This window comes from Hyperolius riggenbachi, chromosome 3, assembly GCF_040937935.1.
Source record: "Hyperolius riggenbachi isolate aHypRig1 chromosome 3, aHypRig1.pri, whole genome shotgun sequence".
NCBI classification, from domain to species: Eukaryota; Metazoa; Chordata; class Amphibia; order Anura; family Hyperoliidae; genus Hyperolius; species Hyperolius riggenbachi.
The window spans coordinates 222531424-222559055 of NC_090648.1; the positions used below are offsets into that span (position 1 = coordinate 222531424).

The 27632-nt window shown below is 43.0% G+C and overlaps 1 protein-coding gene across 1 annotated transcript in view; it reads left to right on the top strand.

The window, feature by feature from the left end:
• The first annotated feature begins 251 nt into the window (after positions 1 to 251).
• LOC137561320 (stimulated by retinoic acid gene 6 protein-like) overlaps positions 252 to 27632 on the top strand; it is an 87536-nt gene continuing 60155 nt past the window's right edge. The window contains exon 1 of the mRNA XM_068272598.1: positions 252 to 311. Coding sequence (XP_068128699.1) covers positions 280 to 311 — 32 coding nt within the window. The 5' untranslated portion in view covers positions 252 to 279. The remainder of the gene's footprint in view (positions 312 to 27632) is intronic.

Here is a 27632-nt window from a genome sequence, read left to right on the forward strand (position 1 = left end):
TTGTGTTTTGTAGCGGTTTCATTTGATATCTGGCTGTTATTCTGTTAGCATCCTAGTTGTGAGTTTATGGATGGCATATACAATATCTACAGTACAATGCACATGAGTGGTACTTAAGATTCATCTTTTTTTCATGTGGCCAGTCTTTTCCCAGTCATTCTGGTAAAGTTCTCATTGGTTCCCTGCTGATAGCAATCCTTGTCCTACAATACTGGCTGGAAGCAGATTGCAGACACACCTTGTGACCATTACTGCAGTAACAACAACAGCTCAGACGTTATGGATCCTGTTATCAATATCACCTATAGCCCGTGAGTAGATTTCTAAATAAAAACTTTGTGTTGTTTGTGCATGTTATGGGAGCAGTGGCTACTTTTATACTATAAGACATCACATAAAACTGCAGTTGATTCACTTGTATAATAGGTTAATAAAAATGATTGCAATAAAAATGGCACATATGGTAATTAAGGCATTTATGTTTGAGAGTATGCATACCTCTGTTCTGCAGTTAGATGCAGCTGTTTTCAGGGATGTGGACTATAACAACTGATCTCTGTAGCACACTTTGTGTATATGATGCTTGCAATGGTTTACACAAAAGCATGGAGGGACAATTAGTGATATGACCATATACTCTGTAAAGCACAGCAGAAGATGTTAACAGCGCTATATAAATCCACAATAATAACAGCCTCTGAAAAGCAGCAAAGTGAGAGCTCCTTCAAAGTTGTTAGTTTTTGATGAATTTTTGTGTATTAAATCACTTGCTAGCTGCTTATGTTGTACCCCTTTGAATTCTCAAGCTGTCTGTCTCATGGAGAAATGTTTGCTGGCTTTATGTTTCTTGAATTGTAATTGTTATCCTACATTTTGCCATGTTTTAGTATTTTTTTTAGCAATGGTAAGACTATATACAACTCCTCCATGTCTTTGCAGCATTGTAGTTACAGCTACACTAGCTTCTGTTATGCCTAGTAGTACACACCATACAATTTTCTGTAAGATTTTTTGTTATGCTGGGAATACACGGCTCGATTCTGAGCCATTTAGATGGCTCGATAGATAATTTCCGACATGTCCGATCTTTCGCCTGATCGTTTCACTGCTCGATTTGTCATTGAAGTGAATTGAAAAAAGATAAGAAAAATGAGCGAAAGATAAGAGAATCGAGCAGGCAAAATGATCGGACGCCAAAAGCGACCCGTGTATTCCCAGCATTAGATTTACCTGCCAGATAGATAATTTCCAACATGTTGGAAATGTATCTATCTAACCATCTATCTGCCGAGCAATTAGGCATTGTTCTACTCAGCAGGAGATAACCATAAGACAATGCACCAGAGATAATGACCAGTCTCTACCAGTACTTTACAGAAAATAATCTAATTACAGAAAATCTTATGCTGGGAATACACGACTCGATTTTGAGCCATTTAGATGGCTTGATTGATCATTTCCGACATGCCCGATCTTCCGCCCGATCGATTCTGCGCTCAATTTTGCATAGGGAACAATGGGAAAAGATAAGAAAAACAAATGGAAGATAAGAAAATTGCCTGCATACTCGAGTGCGGAAAACTATCGGGCGCGAAATCGAGCAGCAAAATCGACCTGTGTATTCCCAGCTTTACAGAAAATCTAACAGAAAAATCTAACAAAAAATTGTATGGTGTGTACTAGGCATTATGTGTTCTGATCTTAAACTGTTACAATTAGAAAAGGTACAAATACTCATCCAGGGATATACATAACACTTGCTGTGACATATTTTTGGTTTAATTTTATCAAATTAAGAGAAACTTTTTTTTTTGAGGAATGAAAATTACATACGGTAATAGCTGATGGGAAAGTCAGCATAATAGTCAGACAATAAAATACTAGATTTTAAAGATTACACATAATTCTTCTATCTGCCTATCTATCTTTCCATGTAGTATATTCACTAAAGTTACAATACGTACTTTGCTTAACTTGTGTTACACGCACATAGCATAACCTGTGTTATACAAGCATATTGTGTCTATAAGGCAGCAAATTCAAACTGTGTAATGCGTGTTACGTAGTTTGCAGAACATCCATCTATCCTCTCTCTGACTTGTCATATTTGGCTACAGATAATGTGCTGAATATTTTCAGCTAAAATCAATATCTAATTTAAAAACCAGCATTCTAGACTTAAACATGGTCAAGAAAATTCCTTTCCTCTGATCAACTCCTAGCATGACAGTGTTTGGACCAGCTGAGAATCTCACCTCAAGCTGGTTCATGGTTCCTTACCTGCATTTTTGTTTCTGGTTCAAGGAAATATGGAGAAAGGGTAATGTATATAAATTATTGGCAAACGGTAGTGTATATAAATTGTTGGGTGTGTTAAACCAAACGTATTCAAGCAGGTTTATATGCCCCTGGATCAGTCCAGCTGGAAAAGTGGGACCCTATCTGGTTTCCTGGTCTTTAAAAGGCAATATCACAGATCTATCACCTTCTACATCTTGTTGCCAAGGGCTACTACAGTCTTCTCTAGAAAGACAGACACTCTAATTTACAGTTGGACTTTACCAACCTGGGAACTTGGCCTGTTTAACTAGACCCAGGCTTAAAGAGGAACTCCAGTGAAAATAATGTAATAAAAAAGTGCTTCATTTTTACAATAATTATGTATAAATGATTTAGTCAGTGTTTGCCCATTGTACAATCTTTTAAATCCCTGATTTACATTCTGACATTTATTACATGGTGACATTTTTACTGGTGGCAGGTGATGTAGCTGCTGCATGCTTTGCAAACAGCCATTTCCCACAATGCAACAAGGTTCACAGACAGGAAACTGTCAGGAGTACCACGGTCCTCAGAGTTTCTTGTGGGAGGGGTTTCACCACATTATCAGTCACACAGCGCCCCCTGATGGTCTGTTTGTGAAAAGGAATAGATTTCTCATGTAAAAGGCGGTATCAGCTACTGAGTGGGATAAAGTTCAATTCCTGGTCGGAGTTTCTTTTTAAGCAACACCTATTATTTTCTTTGTGTAATCATTTTTTTTCTGTGCTGTGTCTTGCTTATTTGTTCAGGTTTCCTTTATTTCTTTTAATAGTTTTGCATTGTATTTTTTACTTTTTTAAATAAATTTATTTAAAAAAGTAAAAAATCATTTTACCAATTCTTCCTGCTTTAAAGTATAAAAGCAAATGAACCCTCTGTCTCTGAAAGCCTTCTGTCTCTGTCTTTAAAAACCTTTCCATTTCTAACTCTGTCAAATCATTTCTGTCAGTAGCACACAGTACATGTCAGACATTGCATGAAAAGACAGAATCACAGCCGGCAACAGTGGCGTAGCTAAGGAGCTTGGGGCCTCAGTGCGAGTTTTACATGGGGCCCCAAGTACTCTATGGATATGGAGCCTAAAAACCTGCCAAGGACAGATTCAGAGTCAGAAAGATGCAATGCACATATAGAGGTGTTTATTACCAGCATAGCCCCAATGAAAAACTAGTAAAATGGATGGAGAGCCCCTAATGGGCCCCTCTGATCCAGGGCCCTGGTGCGGTCGCAACCTCTGCACCCCCTATTGCTACCCCGCTTACTGGCAAGGGTTAATGGTTTAGTGTGAGAAAACGCGGAGAAGCCGTTGCGTGTACTGGCGGCAGGGCGGCTGATTCCGCGTCCAGCGCGGCGGTTTCCACGCAGCAACGCATGTCTGGGGCGGCTGGGATCTCTAGTGCACCTGGATGGAGAGCTACGCACGCGCGTGCCAGAAGTCAGGACATTTATGCCAGCAGGAGATGTGTCAGCTGATCAGGATGATCAGCTGATTCCTGCTGGACTCCTGATTGGCTGAGTGCTTCGGGCGGGGCGGCAGAGTCCTGCAACTATATATACAGCTTGCTTGTCAGTTGCTGGTTGTCTGCCGTTGCAATCACTACGTGGAAGCACTCAGACCTTAGTCAGATCCAACAGTGTGTTTGAACCAGGAGGACCTGGGAATTCACACTGAGCCAGATTACTTGTGTTATTATTCTGTTATACTTCAGACTAGTTCCAGGGTGTAGAGACCACGGACCTCACACCCAAGACTAGGGAACTTGTATTATCATTCTGTTATACATCAGACTAGTTCCAGGGTGTAGAGACCACAGACCTCACACCCAAGACTAGGCATTGTTTGATATTTGTTATGACCGGTTGCTTTCCTGACTATCCCTCTGCTTTCTGATTCGGTACCACGCATATCTGATATCACGTTGCCAAACCCTGCCTGACTTGGATACCGAATCAGCCTTCTGTCTTTGTACTTTATCTGTCTGTGTGTTGCCAACCTGGCTTGCCCGACCTCGAGAGTTATCTCTCTCCACTTAAGAGATAGTCTCCAAGATCAGTCAGTGACATCCACCTCCAGGTGTCACTCACTCTCTGGTCCTTCCTACCTCCAGCCTGACTCCACCCCTTGGAGAGTCTCAGGCTGCTGGAAGGTTTCTGTACTCTCCATAGCAGTATCTTCTGTACTGCTTAGGGTCACCTGTTCATCAGGTGGGTTGCTCAAAGTCATACTTTTACATCAAACACTCACCATATATATATCTAGAGGTGTCCAGAGGTTAGCACTATATCTGTATTATTGGTGATTCTGCAGATCATCCATAATCAGGTATAGATCTGTATTCTTGATGATACTGCAGATCACCAATAATCAGATTCTCTCTGCGTTCAGACACCGATCATTACAGAACGGCAGACCAAAACCAAATGGACGCACTGTATAGTCATGTTGAAGTCCTGACCGCCGCGGTAAACAATCTTTCCGGGGCAGTTTTGAACCAACAGACCCAGATTAGCCAGCTATTTGGGGCTATTCAGAAACTTCAATCAGCTATAAACTCAGTGCGATCTCCTCTAGTCACGGACATCCGTATGTCCGTACCTGAAAGGTTTTCTGGACATAGATCTGACTTTCAGAATTTTAGAAATAGAGTGTTATCATACTTTGAGTTGAGGCCTAATTCGTCTGGAACCGAGGCACAGAGAATTACGTTTATTACGTTTATTAAGACTGTTGTCAGGGGATTCCCAGACCTGGGCGTATAGTCACCCGACAGGGCATGAGGCCCTAGCCTCGGTTGAGGAATTTTTTAAAGCAATGGCTATAATTTATGATAATCCGGACATTGCTTCTACCGCTGAGCGCTGAGCGGAAGCACAAGACATTGCGGCAGGGCAAGGGTCCGGTTAAAAGTTACGCTGCTGAGGAAATGGGCAGTATCTGTGAGATGGGGGTCATTTGCACTATTGGACTGTTTTTTGGCAGGATTGTCAGATGCAATCCATGACGTAATGATAGGACATCCTGAGCCCAAATCTGTAGATGAGGCAATTTCTTTAGCCGTGCAGATAGATCGCCGTTTGCGCTACCAGAAACAGATTTGTGGTAGGAATGCTGTAAGGTCTATCTCAGACAACCCTTCTCGATCTTCATCACCCTCTGACGAGCCGATGCAAATCGGATATACAGGGCTGAGTCAGGTGAAGAAGGGTCACAAAAGGCCAATAAACCGCGATCTACAGGATCTTCTAAAAAAATTAGCATATTGTGATAAAGTTCATTATTTTCTGTAATGTACTGATAAACATTAGACTTTCATATATTTAAGATTCAAATACACACAACTGAAGTAGTTCAAGCCTTTTATTGTTTTAATATTGATGATTTTGGCATACAGCTCATGAAAACCCAAATTTCCTATCTCAAAAAATTAGCATATTTCAACCGACCAATAAAAGAAAAGTGTTTTTAAATAGAAAAAAAGTCAACCTTCAAATAATTATGTTCAGTTATGCACTCAATACTTGGTCAGGAATCCTTTTGCAGAAATGACTGCTTCAGTGCGGCGTGGCATGGAGGCAATCAGCCTGTGGCACTGCTTAGGTGTTATGGAGGCCCAGGATGCTTCGATAGCGGCCTTAAGCTCATCCAGAGTGTTGGGTCTTGCGTCTCTCAACGTTCTCTTCACAATATCCCACAGATTCTCTATGGGGTTCAGGGCAGGAGAGTTGGCAGGCCAATTGTGCACAGTAATACCATGGTCAGTAAACCATTTACCAGTGGTTTTGGCACTGTGAGCAGGTGCCAGGTCGTGCTGAAAAATGAAATCTTCATCTCCATAAAGCTTTTCAGCAGATGGAAGCATGAACCCACTTTTGAACCAGAAACTGCGGCAGAAGCACCTGACCTGGGCTACAGAGAAGCAGCACTGGACAGTTGCTCAGTGGTCCAAAGTACTTTTTTCGGATGAAAGCAACTTTTACATGTCATTCGGAAATCAAGGTGCAAGAGTCTGGATGAAGACTGGGGAGAGGGAAATGCCAAAATGCCTGAAGTCCAGTGTCAAGTACCCACAGTCAGTGATGGTCTGGGGTGCCATGTCAGCTGCTGGTGTTGGTCCACTGTGTTTTATCAAGGGCAGGGTCAATGCAGCTAGCTATCAGGAGATTTTGGAGCACTTCACGCTTCCATCTGCTGAAAAGCTTTGTGGAGATGAAGATTTCATTTTCCAGCACAACCTGGCACCTGCTCACAGTGCCAAAACCACTGGTAAATGGTTTACTGACCATGGTATTACTGTGCTCAATTAGCCTGCCAACTCTCTTGACCTGAACCCCATAGAGAATCTGTAGGATATTGTGAAGAGAAAGTTGAGAGACGCAAGACCCAACACTCTGGATGAGCTTAAGGCAGCTATCGAAGCATCCTGGGCCTTCATAACACCTGAGCAGTGCCACAGGCTGATTGCCTCCATGCCACGCCGCATTGAAGCAGTCATTTCTGCAAAAGGATTCCCGACCAAGTATTGAGTGCATAACTGAACATAATTATTTGAAAGTTGACTTTTTTTGTTTTAAAAACACTTTTCTTGTATTGGTCTGATGCAATATGCTAATTTTTTGAGATAGGAAATTTGGGTTTTCATGAGCTGTATGCCAAAATCATCGATATTAAAACAATAAAAAGCTTGAACTACTTCAGTTGTGTGTAATGAATCTAAAATATATGAAAGTCTAATGCTTATCAGTACATTACAGAAAATAATGAACTTTATCACAATATGCTAATTTTTTGAGAAGATCCTGTATATGGTGCTAAGGGGCCAGGAGAATGCTGCAGTCTGGGGTTGGTCAACACCAGAGGCGAGCAGTCGTTACCTCCAAACAATGATCGTCTGCTCCTTCCCTGCTCTATTACATGGGAGGGTCAGACTAGTTCCGCAGAAGCCGTTGTGGACTCCGGTTCTGCAGCAAACCTCATAGATTACGATTTTGTAAAAAAATTGGGGATACCCCTGGTCCTATTAGACCGGCAGATTCTAGTCACTGCAGTAGATGACTCTCCGTTGCAGAGTGGTCAGACTCTCTTCCAAACCCCCTGGTTGTCATGTTGTTTAGGGGCGTTACATGAAGAGAGATTACAGTTCCTGGTGATGCCCATGGCAACCTCCACCATTGTTCTTGCTATGCCCTGGTTGCAAATCCATTCCCCACAGATTTACTGGGCTTCAGGACAGTTACTGAAATGGTCAGCCCATTGTCATCGGCATTGTTTGGGGAGAGTTGGGGTTGGTGCTACCAAGATACAGGTCGGAGAAGTGGCAGTGCAGGTCAAAGCCGAAGCTTTAATTAAATGTTCCGAGCCTGAGACCGGCCTACCTCGGAAGGTGGTCAGGGCACCTGCGGAGACGGTGGAGGACTGGATGCCTAATCTGGGCCCTTGCCAGCAAGACATTATAGAGGGTAAAACATCTAGTCAGACCTCACTGGGTACTTTACAACATTTACCAGTGTCAAGGAAACCCCGGACTCAGAAAAATCAGACTAATAAGAGAAAGTCTGTAGAGTGGGAGTTTTCCCCTGGGGACATGGTGTACGTATCCTCTCGGCATGGGGCCCTGAAACAAGCATCACCCAAACTGGGTCCTACATTCATAGGACCATTCCCAGTGACCAGGAAAATTAATTTTGTCACCTATGCTGTCGATCTCCCAGCCAGTATGAGAGGTGTAAGATCAGTCCATGTGTCTCTGTTGAAGCCAGCAGTGCACGTGGATTCCCCTCCCTCCCTCCCTGTGATGGTAAAAAACCAATCGGAATGTGAGACCGAAAAGATTCTAGACCCACATCCTGGAAAGCCTGGTGGGAAGTGTCCAGAGTCCACTCCTCTGGGGGGGGGTACTGTGAGAAAACACGGAGAAGCCGCCGCGTGTACTGGCGGCAGGGCGGCTGATTCCGCGTCCAGCGCGGTGGTTTCCGCGCAGCAATGCATGTCTGGGGCGGCTGGGATCTCTAGTGCACCTGGATGGAGAGCTACGCACGCGCGTGCCAGAAGTCAGGACCTTTATGCCAGCAGGAGATGTGTCAGCTGATCAGGATGATCAGCTGATTCCTGCTGGACTGCTGAGTGGCTCGGGCGGGGCGGCAGAGTCCTTCAACTATATATACAGCTTGCTTGTCAGTTGCTGGTTGTCTGCCATTGCGATCACTACGTGGAAGCACTCAGACCTTAGTCAGATCCAACAGTGTGTTTGAACCAGGAGGACCTGGGAATTCACACTGAGCCAGATTACTTGTGAGAGCGACCACGGACCTCACACCCAAGACTAGGCATTGTTTGATATTTGTTATGACCGGTTGCTTTCCTGACTATCCCTCTGCTTTCTGATTCGGTACCACGCATATCTGATATCACGTTGCCAAACCCTACCTGACTTGGATACCGAATCAGCCTTCTGTCTTTGTACTTTATCTGTCTGTGTGTTGCTGACCTGGCTTGCCTGACCTCGAGAGCTATTTCTTTCCACTTAAGAGATAGTCTCCAAGATCAGTCAGTGACATCCACCTCCAGGTGTCACTCACTCTCTGGTCCTTCCTACCTCCAGCCTGACTCCACCCCTTGGAGAGTCTCAGGCTGCTGGGAGGTTTCTGTACTCTCCCTAGCAGTATCTTCTGTACTGCTTAGGGTCACCTGTTCATCAGGTGGGTTTCTCAAAGTCATAGTGTTACACCAAACACTCACCATATATATATCTAGAGGTGTCCAGAGGTTAGCACTATATCTGTATTATTGGTGATTCTGCAGATCATCCATAATCAGGTATAGATCTGTATTCTTGGTGATACTGCAGATCACCAATAATCAGATTCTCTCTGCGTGCAGACACCGATCGTTACATTTAGTTTTCATTGAATGACCAAGACTCCCCTCTCAACTGGATGGTACTTAGGTTGCTGTCCTGAATTCACAGGATTAGGCTGGGAGGACAACGGTTGCAGGAAGGGTCAGAATGCAATGGAAACTGCCTTTCCTAGTGGAGAGGCTAGAGGTGAGAATGTATATGTGAATATACCTGCAAATGTTCCCAAGGAATCTTCACTTACAATCAGCACTTTTTGCCATCTTTATTTATCCTGGCTCACCACTGAGCTCAGAGCTGCACAGTGCATGTTTATCTGACGGTGATCCACAAAATGCATTGTATGGAGCCATCAATGTTTTCATACATCTTAAACTTATTTTAATGCTTTAACTGTAGCGTTATACTTTTTTTTTGTAGGCACTTGCCTTTAAATACGTACATTTACCTAAGTGCAATAAGTGCTATTTTGCCTAGGTCCTAATTTAAACTTAATCCTTTTCTGTGTCACAGTCAGGATCGTCTTCGGAGAGCAGCATAGATTACCTGCACCCAGTAACACTGGGTGGGTTCACTGACCATCAGTAACATTGTAGTGCGCATAGAGCACATGTCAGTTTTACCAAGATGTATGCAAGTACCGTGCATGTTGCACACATAGCACAACTCACTTTATGTACACAACACGTGCCTTACCTCTATCAAGTTACAGAAAAACGCATTATACTAGCAATGTGCTTGTTGTGTACATAAGAGTTCTGTACTATGGTCAATAAGCTCTACATAACTTGCATAAATACTGCCATGTGCACATGGTAATGTTATTGGGTTTAGTGGGTCAACCCCAATTTGTCACATCAGAACTAACTAATCCACATTGATTTTTTTTATACATTTACGATTTATATTCCTCTATTGTCTACTGAAAAACAAAACAAAGGAAAAATAGAATTAATTGGTTCAACTTTTGTGGTGGCCACTAGTGATCCTATCTTTTTTTTGTCCAATCTTACCAAATGTAGGCAGTAGAAGTGTAAACTGAGGGAATATATTGAATGGATACTTCAGGCAGTCCCTTAGAGCTTTTTAGTAGGAGGGCTTTTTGATCTCTTTGATGGTGGCCATAAATGGTACCATTTTTTTCATCCAATCTTACCATTTCTATGTAGTATAAGGGTAAATTAAGTGAATATATTGAAAGGATCATTTAGGCAGTTACCTTCTATAACATAGAAATGGTAAGATTGGATGAAAAAATTGTACCATGTATGGCCACCATGAGTCTCCTATACTTTCCTTGTGATTTTGGGTCACCCCGAGTTACTTGGGTATTCTGTTGTACTAGTCCAAGCTGTATCCCATAGAGCCATATCAATCCCTGCCATGCACTGATGACCAAAAGTCTGAAACAAGCTGTCTGCATGTTGGGTTGATGTGGCTCTGTAAACTTTATAAGCTATAGGCTTGCTATACACCAATGGTTCTCAATTCAAGCCTAGCTTCAGGAGCATAAAGAGGTAATTTGCATATTAGTAGTGATGCATTGTGGTAAACCACAGTAGCTTATTTAAAGAGAAACCATGACCAAGAATTGAACTTCATCCCAATCAGTAGCTGATACCCCCTTTTACATGAGAAATCTATTCCTTTTCACAAAATGAATCATCATGGGGTGCTGTATGGCTGATGTTGTTGTGAAACCCCTCCCACAGGAAACTGTGAGGACCATGGTCATGGCAGTTTCCTGTCTGTGAACCTAGTTGCATCGTGGGAAATAGCTGTTTACAGCTGTTTCCAACTGCCAAAAAAGCAAGAAGCATCTGACATCACCTGCCAGCAGTAAAAATGTCACCATGTGATAAATGTCGGAATGTAAATCAGGGAGAGGAAAGATTTTACATTGGGCAAACATTGACTAAATCATTTATACATAATTATTGTAAAAATGAAGCACTTTTTTATTACATTATTTTTACTGGAGTTCCTCTTTAAAGGGACTCTGACCAGTGAATAAAAACAAAATAGGAACTTTCCTGGGGCTTTTGCCAGTCCATCGTAGGTCGGGAGGTCCCTCGGCGTCCTTCTGGCTCCTCTCCCAGGCCCTGCTCAGAAATGGCTACCGGCGACACCGGGATTAAGTGTCGGGCTCCCTCTTCCGGAAAGATGACGTCAGTCGTCACCACGGCACCACGCATGCGCAGTACTGTCACGCCGGCCGCCGTGATGACCCGAGGCGGCCGCCGTGGTGACGACTGACGTCATCTTTCCGGAAGAGGGAACCCGACACTCGGTCCCGGTGTTGCCGGGAGCCATTTCGGAGCAGGGCCTGGGAGAGGAGCCAGAAGGATGCCGAGGGACCTCCTGACCTACGGTGGGCTGGAGAAAGGCCCAGGTAAGTTCAGATTTTGTTTTTATTTACTGCCCAGAGTCCCTTTAAAGCAGAATTATTGCAATTACCTTCTCTTTTATGATGGAAAATTACACTGAATGTTGCTTTTTAGTGAAAGGGCTTTTCGGTCCCTTTTAGTTCCCTATACTTTACTAGTGGTTTGGGGTCACCATGAGATGCTTGGGTATTCTGTTATATTACATAGAAATGGTAAGATTGGACAAAAAAGATTGGATTATTAGTGGGCACTTTAAGATGGATATGCTTATTTTCAGTGTGATAAGCTTAACCAGGCTTTCTTCTATCCTTCAATGTAGTCTGAAGAAATTCTGAAAAAAATTGGTATATGTAGTTTTATTTAGTCAGATAGTCTGTTATCTATTTTTGTTTTTTTTTACATCAAAATTGCAGCACAACTCTGTTTCCAGACAAGCCAATAAAAGTGTTAAGGCAGAGTGTCTCGATAATGGTCACGAAAGTACTGCTGAAAAGAACAGTGGCCATAAAAAGATTGTGCATCTTCTATGAGTTGATTTTGTTGTTGCTGGAAACCCGCTTCTTTCTCCTACATAAAGTTTTATGTAAAGCTAATTACCCTCTTTACTGCCAATATCCTGCATTACAGTCCATCACAGGATGTTCTCTGTGTAATTTGTAGCATCATTGCGTCTTTCTGTAGCCCCGCAATCTTGTGCAACTCTAGGGTGTGCGTATATATATATATATATATATATATATATATATATATATATATATATATATACTGCAAAAGTTTAAAGCTATATAAAAAACAGCAACAATAAAAAGTGAAAAAAAAATGTACAACTCACCTCCAGACAAATTTAAAGCAAACCAATCTGTCCCTTTCTTTCCAACATGGCTGGAGCAGTGTGTTATTTTTCAGAGATAATAGCTCAGTACCTGTTTGGTTTGGTACCCTCACATTTTGTAATCTCTTCTTTTACTCATAATATTAACGTATGCTGGCAGATCTGGCAATGTAAATATTTGACTTTACATTAAATTTCCATTATTCTTTGCCCACCATGATTCAGGCTGTAAAAGTACGAGTCAAACATGCTCTACTGCATTCCATAAATGTAATATTTTCAGCATTTATTATTTTCATTATTGTTATTAGTTTATAAAGTTTCAACATCTTATGTGGTACAGTACAATAAACATTTAACAAACAAGGGCAGATTGTACGTGATTCCATAGTTCACACTTGAGCAGATGCAGAATGGAAACAGTAAGTGCATCCATGAGGCTGATACATTCTGTCCGTTTTACAACCGCATACCACAATTAACCCGTCCTTTCCACATCCGCACTGCGACCGTTCTGCGTCCACCCGTCTGCCCCTGCATCGATTACGCCCACCCGTACGCTACGCTGCTCACCTGTCCCACGGCCGATGCTTGGTCCTATCTAAACAGTCCAGAGGCCAGCAGAAGCATGGCGCTCTCCATAGGCTGCAGCAAGCCAATTCTCCCTAGCAACAGGGACATTTTCATTGGTCCAACATGAACCAATGAGAATTCTCCCTGTTGCTGAGGATTCTCATTGGTCTTTCGCAGCCCAATGGAGATTCCCATGCTTATACCAGCCAACGAGGGTCCAAGCAGCGGCAATGGGAGGCAGGACAAGTGTGTATCACGTCAAGACATCGATCGAAATGGGTAACGCAGATGCGGCAACTAGCCTAGTGAGAACGGACAGTGTCCATTCTCATAGGCTTTCATTGGACACATTTTCCTGTCCGATCCGGGATCTGTGCCAAGTTGGGGCTCTGCATTCCATCTCCCGTTCCGTAGCAAGCAGATCAGTGTTTTTTAACAACTGGAAGTGTATCCTCTTTTTTATATTTCTGCATTTAAGCAGAGCTTAAAAAACTCCCGAACATTTTTTAAGCAAGTGTGAACCGGCCTAAGATTTGTTATAAATATTTTTACACTGGTCGACCAAAACATTAAAATCATTTGCCTAAACTTGTCTAGGTACCTCGAGTCACTAATGCAGCTATGACTTGTTAGGTTATATACGGTATTCCAAAAGTCATGAAAACTTTTAGGCAATGCTTGATTGGAATTAGATCTAGGGAATTTCAAACCCAAAGTGATTCATAAGACCAAGCCACCTTCTGCCATTGCTTTATGGTACAGTTCTGACACTTATGTGCCCATTGTAGACACTTCTGGCAGTGGACATGAGTCGGCATGGGCACACCGACTGGTCTGTCAAGCTGTGATCAGTTGTGTTTTTAATGTTGTGGTTGATCACTATACAGTATACATACAGTCACTTTTTGGACCCCATTTTTGGCTTCAGAACTTCCTTAGTTCTTTGTGGCATAGATTCATCAAAGTGTTGGAAACATTCCTCAAAGATTTTGGTCCTTATAACCGTGAGATCACACATTTGATGCAGAATTGTTGGCTGCACATCTGATGCTAACTTCCATGGCGCTCATTGCCAACACATCCCAAAGTTGATTTATTGGATAAAGATCTGTTGACTATGGAGACCATTGGAGTACAGTGAACTCATTCTCATGTTCAAGAAACCAGTTTGAGATGATGTGAGCTTTGTGACATGGGGATGATACACTAAACTGCATTAATTTTTTTCAGCCCATAAGGTGTAACGCACACAGTAGAGGTAATATGATACATGGTGCATAACTTTAAACACTTCCCGACCGCCGTATTGACAATTGGCGGCCGGGAAGTGGACTCCGCAAGGACCGCCGTATTGACAAATGGCGGCGGTCCTTGTAGGGGCATGGGCGGAGCGATCGCGTCATCCGTGACGAGATCCTCCGCCGGCGCCTGTCTCCGCTCACCCACCGCAACATCCCGCCGGCCATACGGAAGCGCCGGCGGGATGTTAACCCAACGATCGCCACATACAAAGTGTATAATACACTTTGTAATGTTTACAAAGTGTATTATACAGGCTGCCTCCTGCCCTGGTGGTCCCAGTGTCCGAGGGACCACCAGGGCAGGCTGCAGCCACCCTATGTCGCACCCAAGCACACTGATTTCTCCCCCCCTGCCCCAGATCGCCCACAGCACCCCTCAGACCCCCCCTGCCCACCCCCCAGACCCCTGTTTGCACCCAATCACCCCCCTAATCACCTATCAATCACTCCCTGTCACTATCTGTCAACGCTATTTTTTTTACCCCCCCCCTGCCCCCTGCCCCCTCCTGATCACCCCCCCACCCCTCAGATTCTCCCCAGACCACCCCCCCCCCCGTGTACTGTATGCATCTATCCCCCCTGATCACCTGTCCATCACCTGTCAATCACCCATCAATCACCCCCTGTCACTAGTGCCACCCATCAATCAGCCCCTAACCTGCCCCTTGCGGGCAATCTGATCACCCACCCACACCAATAGATCGCCCGCAGATCCGACATCAGATCACCACCCAAGCGCAGTGTTTACATTTATTCTCTCCTCTAAACACCCACTAATTACCCATCAATCACCCCCTATCACCACCTGTCACTGTTACCCATCAGATCAGACCCTAATCTGCCCCTTGCGGGCACCCAATCACCCGCCTACACGCTCAGATTGCCCTCAGACCCCCCCTTATCAATTCGCCAGGGCATTATTTACATCTGTCCTTCCCTGTAATACCCCACTGATCACCTGTCAATCACCCATCAATCACCCCCTGTCACTGCCACCCATCAATCACCCCCTGTCACTGCCACCCATCAATCAGCCCCTAACCTGCCCCTTGCGGGCAATCTGATCACCCACCCACACCAATAGATCGCCCGCAGATCCGACATCAGATCACCACCCAAGCGCAGTGTTTACATCTATTCTCTCCTCTAAACACCCACTAATTACCCATCAATCACCCATTAATCACCCCCTATCACCACCTGTCACTGTTACCCATCAGATCAGACCCTAATCTGCCCCTTGGGGGCACCCAATCACCCGCCTACACGCTCAGATTGCCCTCAGACCCCCCCTTATCAATTCGCCAGGGTATTATTTACATCTGTCCTTCCCTGTAATAACCCACTGATCACCCATCAATCACCCCCTGTCACTGCCACCCATCAATCACCCCCTGTCACTGCCACCCATCAATCAGCCCCTAACCTGCCCCTTGCGGGCAATCTGATCACCCACCCACACCAATAGATCGCCCGCAGATCCGACATCAGATCACCTCCCAAGTGCAGTGTTTACATCTGTTCTCTCCTCCAAACACCCACTAATTACCCATCAATCACCCCCTGTCACTGCTACCCATCAGATTAGACCTCTATCTGCCCCTAGGGCACTCAATCACCCGCCCATACCCTCAGAACGCCCTCAGACCCCAGCCCTGATCACCTCGCCAGTGCATTGCTTGCATCTATTCCCCCCGTTAATCACACCTTGAGAAACCCATCAATCACCTCCTGTCACCCCCTAATACACCTACCCATCAGATCAGGCCCTAATTTGCCCCGTGTGGGCTCCTGATCAATCGGCCAAACTCTCAGATCCCCCTCAGACCCCCTTCCGATCACCTCCCCAGTGCATTGATTGCATCTATTTTCCCCTCTAACCACCCCCTGAGACACCCATCAATCACCTCATGTCACCCCCTAGCACTCCTATCCATCAGATCAGGCCCAATACAACCTGTCATCTAAAAGGCCACCCTGCTTATGACCGGTTCCACAAAATTCGCCCCCTCATAGACCACCTGTCATCAAAATTTTCAGATGCTTATACCCCTGAACAGTCATTTTGAGACATTTGGTTTCCAGACTACTCACGGTTTTGGGTCCGTAAAATGCCAGGGCGGTATAGGAACCCCACAAACTGACCCCATTTTAGAAAAAAGACACCCCAATGTATTCTGTTAGGTGTATGACGCGTTCATAGAAGATTTTATTTTTTGTCAAAAGTTAGCGGAAATTGATTTTTGTTTTTTTTTCACAAAGTGTCATTTTTCACTAACTTGTGACAAAAAATAAAATCTTCTATGAACTCGCCATACACCTAACGGAATACCTTGGGGTGTCTTCTTTCTAAAATGGGGTCACTTGTGGGGTTCCTATACTGCCCTGGCATTTTAGGGGCCCTAAACCGTGAGGAGTAGTCTAGAAAACAAATGCCTCAAAATGACCTGTGATTAGGACGTTGGGCCCCTTAGCGCACCTAGGCTGCAAAAAAGTGTCACACATGTGGTATCGCCGTACTCAGGAGAATTAGTATAATGTGTTCTGGGGTGTATTTTTACACATACCCATGCTGGGTGGGAGAAATCTCTCTGTAAATGGACAATTGTGTGTAAAAAAAAATCAAACAATTGTCATTTACAGAGATATTTCTCCCATCCAGCATGGGTATGTGTAAAAATACACCCCAAAACACATTATACTACTTTTCCTGAGTACGGCGGTCCCACATATGTGGCACTCTTTTACACCCTAAGTACGCTAAGGGGCCTAAAGTCCAATGAGTACCTTTAGGATTTCACAGGTCATTTTGCGACATTTGGTTTCAAGACTACTCCTCACGGTTTAGGGCCCCTAAAATGCCAGGGCAGTATAGGAACCCCACAAATGACCCCATTCTAGAAAGAAGACACCCAAACATATTCCGTTAGGAGTATGGTGAGTTCATAGAAGATTTTATTTTTTGTCACAAGTTAGCGGAAAATGACACTTTGTGAAAAAAAACAATTAAAATCAATTTCCGCTAACTTGTGACAAAAAAATAAAAACTTCTATGAATTCACCATACTCCTAACGGAATACCTTGGGGTGTCTTCTTTCTAAAATGGGGTCATTAGTGGGGTTCCTATACTGCCCTGGCATTTTAGGGGCCCTAAACCGTGAGGAGTAGTCTTGAAACAAAAATGACCTGTGAAATCCTAAAGGTACTCATTGGACTTTGGGCCCCTTAGCGCAGTTAGGCTGCAAAAAAGTGCCAATCATGTGGTATCGCCGTACTCAGGAGAAGTAGTATAATGTGTTTTGGGGTGTATTTTTACACATGCCCATGCTGGGTGGGAGAAATACCTCTGTAAATGACAATCTTGATTTTTTTACACACAATTGTCCATTTACAGAGTTATTTCTCCCATCCAGCATGGGTATGTGTAAAAATACACCCCAAAACACATTGTACTACTTCTTCCGAGTACGGCGATACCACATGTGTGGCACTTTTTTGCACCCTAACTGCGCTAAGGGGCCCAAAGTCCAATGAGTACCTTTAGGATTTCACAGGTCATTTTGAGACATTTGGTTTCCAGACTACTCACGGTTTTGGGTCCGTAAAATGCCAGGGCGGTATAGGAACCCCACAAACTGACCCCATTTTAGAAAAAAGACACCCCAATGTATTCTGTTAGGTGTATGACGCGTTCATAGAAGATTTTATTTTTTGTCAAAAGTTAGCGGAAATTGATTTTTGTTTTTTTTTCACAAAGTGTCATTTTTCACTAACTTGTGACAAAAAATAAAATCTTCTATGAACTCGCCATACACCTAACGGAATACCTTGGGGTGTCTTCTTTCTAAAATGGGGTCACTTGTGGGGTTCCTATACTGCCCTGGCATTTTAGGGGCCCTAAACCGTGAGGAGTAGTCTAGAAAACAAATGCCTCAAAATGACCTGTGATTAGGACGTTGGGCCCCTTAGCGCACCTAGGCTGCAAAAAAGTGTCACACATGTGGTATCGCCGTACTCAGGAGAATTAGTATAATGTGTTTTGGGGTGTATTTTTACACATGCCCATGCTGGGTGGGAGAAATACCTCTGTAAATGACAATCTTGATTTTTTTTACACACAATTGTCCATTTACAGAGTTATTTCTCCCATCCAGCATGGGTATGTGTAAAAATACACCCCAAAACACATTGTACTACTTCTTCCGAGTACGGCGATACCACATGTGTGGCACTTTTTTGCACCCTAACTGCGCTAAGGGGCCCAAAGTCCAATGAGTACCTTTAGGATTTCACAGGTCATTTTGAGAAATTTTGTTTTAAGAGTACGTCTCACGGTTTAGGGCCCCTAAAATGCCAGGACAGTATAGGAACCCCACAAATGACTGCATTTTAGAAAGAAGACACCCCAAGGTATTCTGTTAGTAGTACGGTGAGTTCATAGAAGATTTTATTTTTTGTCACAAGTTAGCGGAAATTGATTTTTATTGGTTTTTTTCACAAAGTGTCATTTTCCGCTAACTTGTGACAAAAAATAAAATCTTCTATGAACTCACCGTACTACTAACGGAATACCTTTGGGTGTCTTCTTTCTAAAATGGGGTCATTTGTGGGGTTCCTATACTGTTCTAGCATTTTAGGGGCCCTAAACCGTGAGGAGTAGTCTTGAAACGAAATTTCTCAAAATGACCTGTGAAATCCTAAAGGTACTCATTGGACTTTGGGCCCCTTAGCGCAGTTAGGGTGCAAAAAAGTGCCACACGTGGTATCGCCGTACTCAGGAGAAGTAGTATAATGTGTTTTGGGGTGTATTTTTACACATACCCATGCAGAGTGGGAGAAAGACCTCTGTAAATGGACAATTGTGTGTAAAAAAAATAAAAAAATTGTCATTTACAGAGATATTTCTCCCACCCAGCATCGGTATGTGTAAAAATACACCCAAAAACACATTATACTACTTCTCCTGAGTATGGCAATACCACATGTGTGGCACTTTTTCGCAGCCTCACTGCGCTAAGGGGCCCAAAGTCCAATGAGCACCTTTAGGCTTTACAGGGGTGCTTACAAATTAGCACCCCCCAAAATGCGAGGACAGTAAACACACCCCACAAATGACCCCATTTTGGAAAGTAGACACTTCAAGGTATTCAGAGAGGGGCATGGTGAGTCCGTGGCAGATTTCATTTTTTTTTTGTCGCAAGTTAGAAGAAATGGAAACTTTTTTTTTTTTTTTTTGTCACAAAGTGTCATTTTCCGCTTACTTGTGACAAAAATTAATATCTTCTATGAACTCACTATGCCTCTCAGTGAATACTTTGGGATGTCTTCTTTCCAAAATGGGGTAATTTGGGGGGTATTTATACTATCCTGGAATTCTAGCCCCTCATGAAACATGTCAGGTGGTCAGAAAAGTCATAGATGCTTGAAAATGGGAAAATTCACTTTTTGCACCATAGTTTGTAAACGCTATAACTTTTACCCAGGGCCGGCCCGCCCATGAGGCGGGGTGAAACTTTTGCCTCAGGCGGCACTTCTGGGGGGGTGGCACCCGCCCGTCCATGTGTGTGGGGGGCCGCCCGAGCTGGAGGGGATAGCGGGCAGGAAGGGGGTATTGGACCTAGCGGCGGGGAGGGGGGTCGGACCCCCCCTCCCTCGCCTGGGTCACCCGTCCTCCGCTCCCCTCCAGCTTTAAAAAGGTCCGTGCTGTGGCTTCAGCTATTCGTAAGAGGCAACGGGCGGGGATTACTCACCTCTTCCTCGTTCCAGGTCAGCGTGCGCTCCACTGACGTCACTTCCTGCTACGCCGCAGGAAGTGACGTCAGTGGAGCGCACGCTGGCCTGGAACGAGGAAGAGGTGAGTAATCCCCGCCCGTTGCCTCTTACGAATAGCTGCAGCCACAGCACGGACCTTTTTAAAGCTGGAGGGGAGCGGAGGACGGGGGACCCAGGCGAGGGAGGGGGGGTCCAACCCCCCTCCCCGCCGCTAGGCCCAATACCCCCTTCCTGCCCGCTATCCCCTCCAGCTCGGGCGGCCCCCCACAAGAACGGCTTGGGGGGGGGGGGCGGCGATCTCTTTGAAAATTGCCTCAGGCGGCAAAAAGTCTAGGGCCGGGCCTGCTTTTACCCAAACCAATAAATATAGGCTGAATGGGTTTTTTTTTAATCAAAAACATGTTTGTCCACATTTTTCGTGCTGCATGTATACAGAAATTTTACTTTATTTGAAAAATGTCAGCACAGAAAGTTAAAAAAATCATTTTTTTGCCAAAATTCATGTCTTTTTTGATGAATATAATAAAAAGTAAAAATCGCAGCAGCAATCAAATAGCACCAAAAGAAAGCTTTATTAGTGACAAGAAAAGGAGCGAAAATTCATTTAGGTGGTAGGTTGTATGAGCGAGCAATAAACCGTGAAAGCTGCAGTGGTCTGAATGGAAAAAAAGTGGCCGGTCCTTAAAGGGATACTGTAGGGGGGTCGGGGGAAAATGAGTTGAAGTTACCCGGGGCTTCTAATGGTCCCCCGCAGACACCCTGTGCCCGCGCAGTGACTCACCGATGCTCCGGCCCCACCTCCAGTTCACTTCTGGAATTTCTGACTTTAAAGTCAGAAAACCACTGCGCCTGCATTGCCGTGTCCTCGCTCCCGCTGATGGCACCAGGAGCATACTGCGCAGACCAAAGACCATACTGGACTTGTGCAATACACTCCTGGTGACATCAGCGGGAGCGAGGATGCAGCTGCGCAGGCGCAGTGGTTTTCAGACTTTAAAGTCTGAAATTCCAGAAGTGAACCGGAGGCGGGGCTGGAGCATCGGTGAGCGGCTGCGCGGGTACAGGATGTCTGCGGGGGACCATTAGAAGCCCCGGGTAAGTTCAACTCATTTTCCCCCGACCCCCCTACAGTATCCCTTTAAGGGAAGTAAAGCCCACGGTCCTCAAGTGGTTAATACCGTACGGTAACCTTACACTAGGGAATGAGTAACAGGTGTTTCTCTCATGCATAGCTCAGCGGTGCCTAGATGATTAGTATTGAGGTAATTAATTGTTATGACATTTACAAACGACTCCTCACCCGTGAGGCTTTTTATATTTGAATTTTCAGTTGGGGACATAATCTCCCGATGGCCTGAATGCAAGATGGGACCTCAGCATGGCCATCTTACCCTACCTGTTTAGTCCATATACAGTAGGTCACCATTTGGTTCATTGTCTTCTGTGTGTTCTCCTTTTTTCCTGTTTATTTTTCTTGTGTTTTTGCATAATACTTAGTACTGATTTTAGATTTGCTGCATTTAGGTCAATTTCTCATATGTCTTATTACATTGTGACTTAATTGTATTCGTTAGAGGAGACATTTCCTCCTTTTTATGTTCACCCCTCCCTCTCTGGGTGGGATTATGAGCTTTTGCTGGTGAGAGTGTGGTTGCTTACTTTATAAGGAACACACCTTTCACCACAAACCTATGCTATGCATCCGAAACATGTCAGCATAATTGAGTTTGAATTTATGCTTGATTTACTAAAGCTATTTTGAGATTGACTGGACATTGTGCGAAGCATACCTTCATTGTATATAGCTTCTAGGCCTATGCAGCCCAGTTCCTGCACTGTCAATATACTGAGGTTTGAGCAGTCTTTCACCTTTTGCGTAATGGCCCTAAGAAACACATTTTAGATTGAGGAGACACCTGGGAGGTTCATTGGTCGTCCCAAAATTTACCCCCGTACGCTGTGGCCTCTGCTCTTATGATAAAGTCCTAATTTATTATTAGGTCTCTGGTTAAATACTAAAATCTCGTTGTTTTTTTTTTGTTTTTTTTTTAAGGTTCTGCAAATAACCATTGTTCCTGAATTAGTGTATGACTTCTGTACTGACGTGTTTAATTCGATTGCTGGATCCTCTCCAGATGTTACATTGTGTGAGAATAGCAGTCATTTTATAACCCCTAGAGTAATGTGCAATATTTGTTTTTTCACTGTAGTAACTTTTATGAAGACATAAACTGGTAATGTTTAAGTGGCATGTAATGACATATTCCTTTTATCCAGTTTGCTCTCTTTGCCAAACAGTCCCTGGCAGTGTTAAGCTGCTGTCTGCTGATATTTAACTATTTTTTTCTCCTGGATCTTAAAATGCCCCTTCATCTAAAATGTTTTCTTTACATAGTAACTCAACCACCAGTAAATAAAGTAAGAAGAACAAAGATAGCAACACAATCTTTCAGACATTTTAATACTTGCAACACTCACTGCTATAAAAAATGTTTTATAGAGATTTTGTGGCTGATGCTTTGATTTTGGCTTTGCCTGATTTTCCACTTTAATGTGAAACTCTGCGCTCAACATAAATAGGAGAGAAACATATATACTGGAGTAAGTCACAGTAACAAACAAGGGTGAAGAGGTGCCCAGGATAGATACAACTTTGTCTAAAGCAAACTAAAAATAGAAAAAGTGGAGGTCACTTACTTCTCCCATGACACTAATGAGATAGGTTAAAGTAGATTTTTATTAGCACAAGTAATGTGTTTCATGGGTACAAGCCCACTTCATCGGGCCAGTAAAAGTGCCATTTCTGTACAGCCAAAAGACACGGAGTGGCTTCAGTGACAAAGCCAGAGGCCCAGGTTTACTAAGGTTGAACAGCATTAGAGAGTCTGTGTTCAGCAAACATGGACTGGATTTAAAAAAGAAAATGTCTTTCATGTGGCAAGAGTTTGCAGCCCTCACCAGTGTGAGGATTTCTTATGCCTGGTACACACCATGCAATTTCCCATCAGATAGCTGTGTCCATGGATCATTTCTGAAAGATCCGATCTGATTTTTTTATTGATTTTCTGACCACTTCTATATAAATTGATCAGAAAAACAATGGGAAATCAGATCGGACAGAAATTATCTATAGGCCCATCTATCTGATGTAAAATTGCACGGTGTGTAAAATTGCATGGAATTATCAACCATGCAGTTGCAGCCACCCCTCCTGCACAGATATGCATAGCAAGTTTCTTGTGGAAAAAGACAAAAGGCAACCTGGCACTGCTGCAAAAATAGTTTGCTGTTTATTTGTCCAAATGCATACAAAAAGCTATGGCAAAAAAAATGTCATGCATCATGTAGTATTTGTGGCAAGCAAACTAGTATACCGTGGAGATCGGAGGAGAGCTGTGGTGGACAGTGGGTTCGGGCACCAGGGTGCCTGATGACCGTTCCGCGCTGAGTTGTGCTTCCTCTGAGGCTTTCAAGTTTCTTCTAATACGTCCTGGATTTATTAGAAGGTATTTTTACCACAGGCACTGCACATGACTGCAATCACATGACTGCTATTTCAAGTTGATGCAAAATTAATGCTAATTGAAATTGGACCAATCTGCATTCGATTGGTTAATTTCCAAGCTGCATCAATTTGTATGAAATTAGCAATGCCTTGGAGTTATTAGCATTTCAATAACCATCACTAGTACATCGATATCTTCCAGATGCAAATCATGTATTTGATCTACTGCATTGAACCAGTGGATATTAGAAATGATTTCAGCAGCAGCTAGCTTTGAACTAAACTATGCAAATGTCACTGATATATCGTGACTCTGGGCTGCCCTCTTGATGGCATCACTCAGGCAAAGAATGGACATGACACACACACGCACGCATATATGTATGTATATAATTTCAAACACAATATTGCCATATTGTTTATCAATTTCCACTAGATTCAATGTTTATATATAATTTAATATCTAATATATGGCCTCAATTCTGGTAGGGTTATCAAACAAATTACCTCATGTGAGGTAATTTACCTCATGAGGTAATGACATTTAGCAATTCTGGTAGGTTTTGGTCATGTTTTACCTCATGAGGTAAATTATGAGGTAATCCATGAGGTAATTTACCAAAAATAGCTATTCTAATGGAAATTAGGGGGCATGTTAGCACATAATTTACTGATCAGTTTAAAACCTGCCTGTACCTGGAGGTAAAGTCAATTTGAATGCATTTTGCGGTCTTTAGTGGAGTTCCTATTGCTGTCTTAGTGTCATTCCCATCATTTTCTGATTTTTATTTTATTTATTTATTTTTTTTAATAAGGGATGTCTATAATTATACTTTTCATAGGTTGCTACATAATCAAATACAGGTTCCCCCCCCCCCCCCCCTCCAAAAAAAAAATCTTCCAAACTTATTGAAGACAAATCCAAATCCTAACTTATGGAAGACAAGTAAAGACTACTATTATTTACTTACTGCATGCTTACCACTGGAATACCTCATGTTTTACCTCACTTTATGCATTTACCTCATGTTTTATTACCTCATGTTCAGAAATGGAGAAAAATCTTTCAGAATTGCTATATAAAGAGGTAAATACCTAATGAGGTATTTTACCTACCAAAAATATTTACCTCACATAGCTACCAGAATTGAGGCCATTGTGTAGTGTATGCCAAGTCTTTGTTCCTTCACAATTTACTGTAAATCCCATTCTTTTTCAGAGTCAGGCATAAGTTCATCAAGCATTACAGCATCTGAAAATGTCAATTCATCAAGGCTATTACCACACGAAAAGCTGAAATTACTGAGCAGTGAGGTAAATTACCGACTTGTGCGGTAAACACCTCAACAAATGTCAATAAATGTCAATTCATCAAGGTTACAGCATGCGGTAAAACACAGTTCCATTACCGGCAGTTCTCCTTTGTTGGAATCAGTACGGGACTCACAGAACTCACAGCAGAGATGGATTACCTGTGACTGACAGGAGCAGAAGCCAATAGAAACAGCCCCTGTCTCCTGCAAGTCTGGATGAACAGATTTTGATAGGTTGTGCAAGCTTCTCAGGTGGGTCTAGCTTTTCTACCCCCCAGGCAGCAAGCAAAGAGAGATTGTAACAAAACAGATTTCCCCTGCTGCCCTTCAGCAGTTTAACCTCTTAGGTTCCTGTTTGCAGATGCAGAGAAGTTAGTGGGGAAATTACCTAAGCAGGGCAAGTTTAAAGTCTCCTGAAAGCTCTTCTAAACTGTGGCAATTAAATCAAATGTTAAGAAAGACTAATGGAGACTAATAGACAGATTTAGAGCAAGCAGAGGCAGTAAAACAAACATGTACATTCTAAAGGGATGTCGGGTGCCTCTTACTATTGTAGTGCTGTCTCTGGATGGAGAACAGCATGTAACAACACAGACAACTCATACTCTTCTGCTGTTGCTGACAATGGGCTTCGGTAAATTACTAAACGTATTTTTCGAACAGCCTTTGATGAATTGACACCTAAGTCTCTGGTTGCTAATTATAATTTTTACTGCACTAGTATAAATAGGGGTTTTTATAACCAGGCCTGTACAAAGACACAGGTCATTGTAAAACTCCTAGAACTGGTAGTATTGTAAATGTATAGCCCTATTAGGAGAGGGAGAAAATGCTCTGTTACCTAAGGGCTGGCCCACATCAAAAGCGCTTTTCTAAGCTCCAGTGATTTGAAAAGCGATTTGCTAATGCCCAATGATGTTGATCCAGGGATTTTATCTGATTGCCATCTGGAGTCGGGAAGGATTTTTTTCCCTTTTGGGGCTAATAGGACCATGCCTTGTAAGGGTTTTTTGCTTTCCTCTGGATCAACAGGGATATGTGAGGGAGCAGGCTGGTGTTGTACTTTGTTCTCTGGTTGAACTCGATGGACATATGTCTTTTTTGAATCCAAGTAACTATGTAACTATGTAATGTAATTCTATGGGTGAATGTTTAAAAAAATCACATAATTTAAGCGAGAACACACACATATACAGTAGCATTACATTAGTAAGAATGTTTAAAATCACTGTTGCTTAGAAAAGCACTTGCCGTGTGAAGCAGCCCCAACACTTGTGTAGGTGATCCACAGCTCCTCCATTCAGTGGCAGTGTGTGGAGAATGAAACCTCCATATTCTGAAAGCGAGAAAGTACACCAGAAATAATCAACAGATGGGGTGGACTTTCTTTCACAGAGTCTAAGCCAGTAAGGCAATGATGTGTCTCAGGAGTAACTCTTCTCATCATTCGTGTTATTTGTAGAAGCGAACTGTAAAACTTTTTTTCCCCTACATTTGGTAATAAAATATATAGCATGTATGCTGTCATGCTGTAGCTGGTCTGAGATCTCTACCTATCACTTGTATTTAAAGCTGAATTGTTGTGTCACTGAATTCTTTTATACTTGAAGGTGACAAATCCTTATCTTCTTACGGGTTTGATAAGCTTCTGTGACCTCTAGTAATGTGGAGTGCAGTGGGTGTACATACTGGATTATTCGAGACAACGTTCTTTTGTATATTTACATTGTAATGCTACTGGTGTACAGTGTATTTCCAAGGTACAGCAGAATTCATCAGTGTACTTTACTAGGTCAACTTAAAATGCTTTTGAAATGTGTTTGCATACATGTATTTTACAAAAAATGTAAAATACATGTGTGCATACATATTAGATGTACATTTGGCCCAGTGTAAAATGCACAATAAACTACTTCATTCCAACAAAGCATATATCGTGTGAAAGACATCCAAGATGGTGTGTAACAGGATGTTCCTGACAGGAACTTTATAATCTGGGCTTCAGTTAAAATGGACACAAAATGCAGTCCTGGGTTCCTATTGACTTTTATTGTAAACGATTTTGTCCTGTACAAAAAAATGCACACAACTGGACTCCTCCACAAGGGACAAAAACAGAATAGCTAAAAGTGACTGGGCCATAGAAAATCATTGCAGCGTGTAACTGTCTTTTTTTAGTTTGCTAATTAAAAAAACAAGTGGGGGAACTGAAGATAGTATTTGAAAAATCCCTTTAACCAAATAAAATAAAATTATGCTCTACACTAAGAAAACGTATTGGTACTTTTCCGTTAGCCGGGCGCATCCGGCAGGTGGTGCTAATTACATGAATACTTCATGTAACAAAAGTGTTAATGTAACCGATTTGTATTGTGTTTTAACTGGCCGTCTCGCTGCGGCCAAATGTATTGTAAAAAGTGTCCCTCCAGAGTCGTTCGTCACAAGGAAACCAGGATTCCCTGCTGCGACGAACGACTCTGGGGGGACTCACATGTCCCCGCCGGCTGCCAGTATTGTATAGGAGAGAGGCAGGGGAGGAGAGAGAGCCGAAGCCGGCGGCTTCATCTGTTACATTGCCGCCAGCTTAATTTTAATTCAATTAACTCACTCTTTACAATACATTTGGCCGCAGCGAGACGGCCAGTTAAAACACAATACAAATCAGTTACATTAACACTTTACGTGAACTATTAATGCAATTAGCACCACCTGCCGGATGCGCCCGGCTAACAGAAAAATACCAACTTATTTTTTCTAAAAAAAGAATGCAAT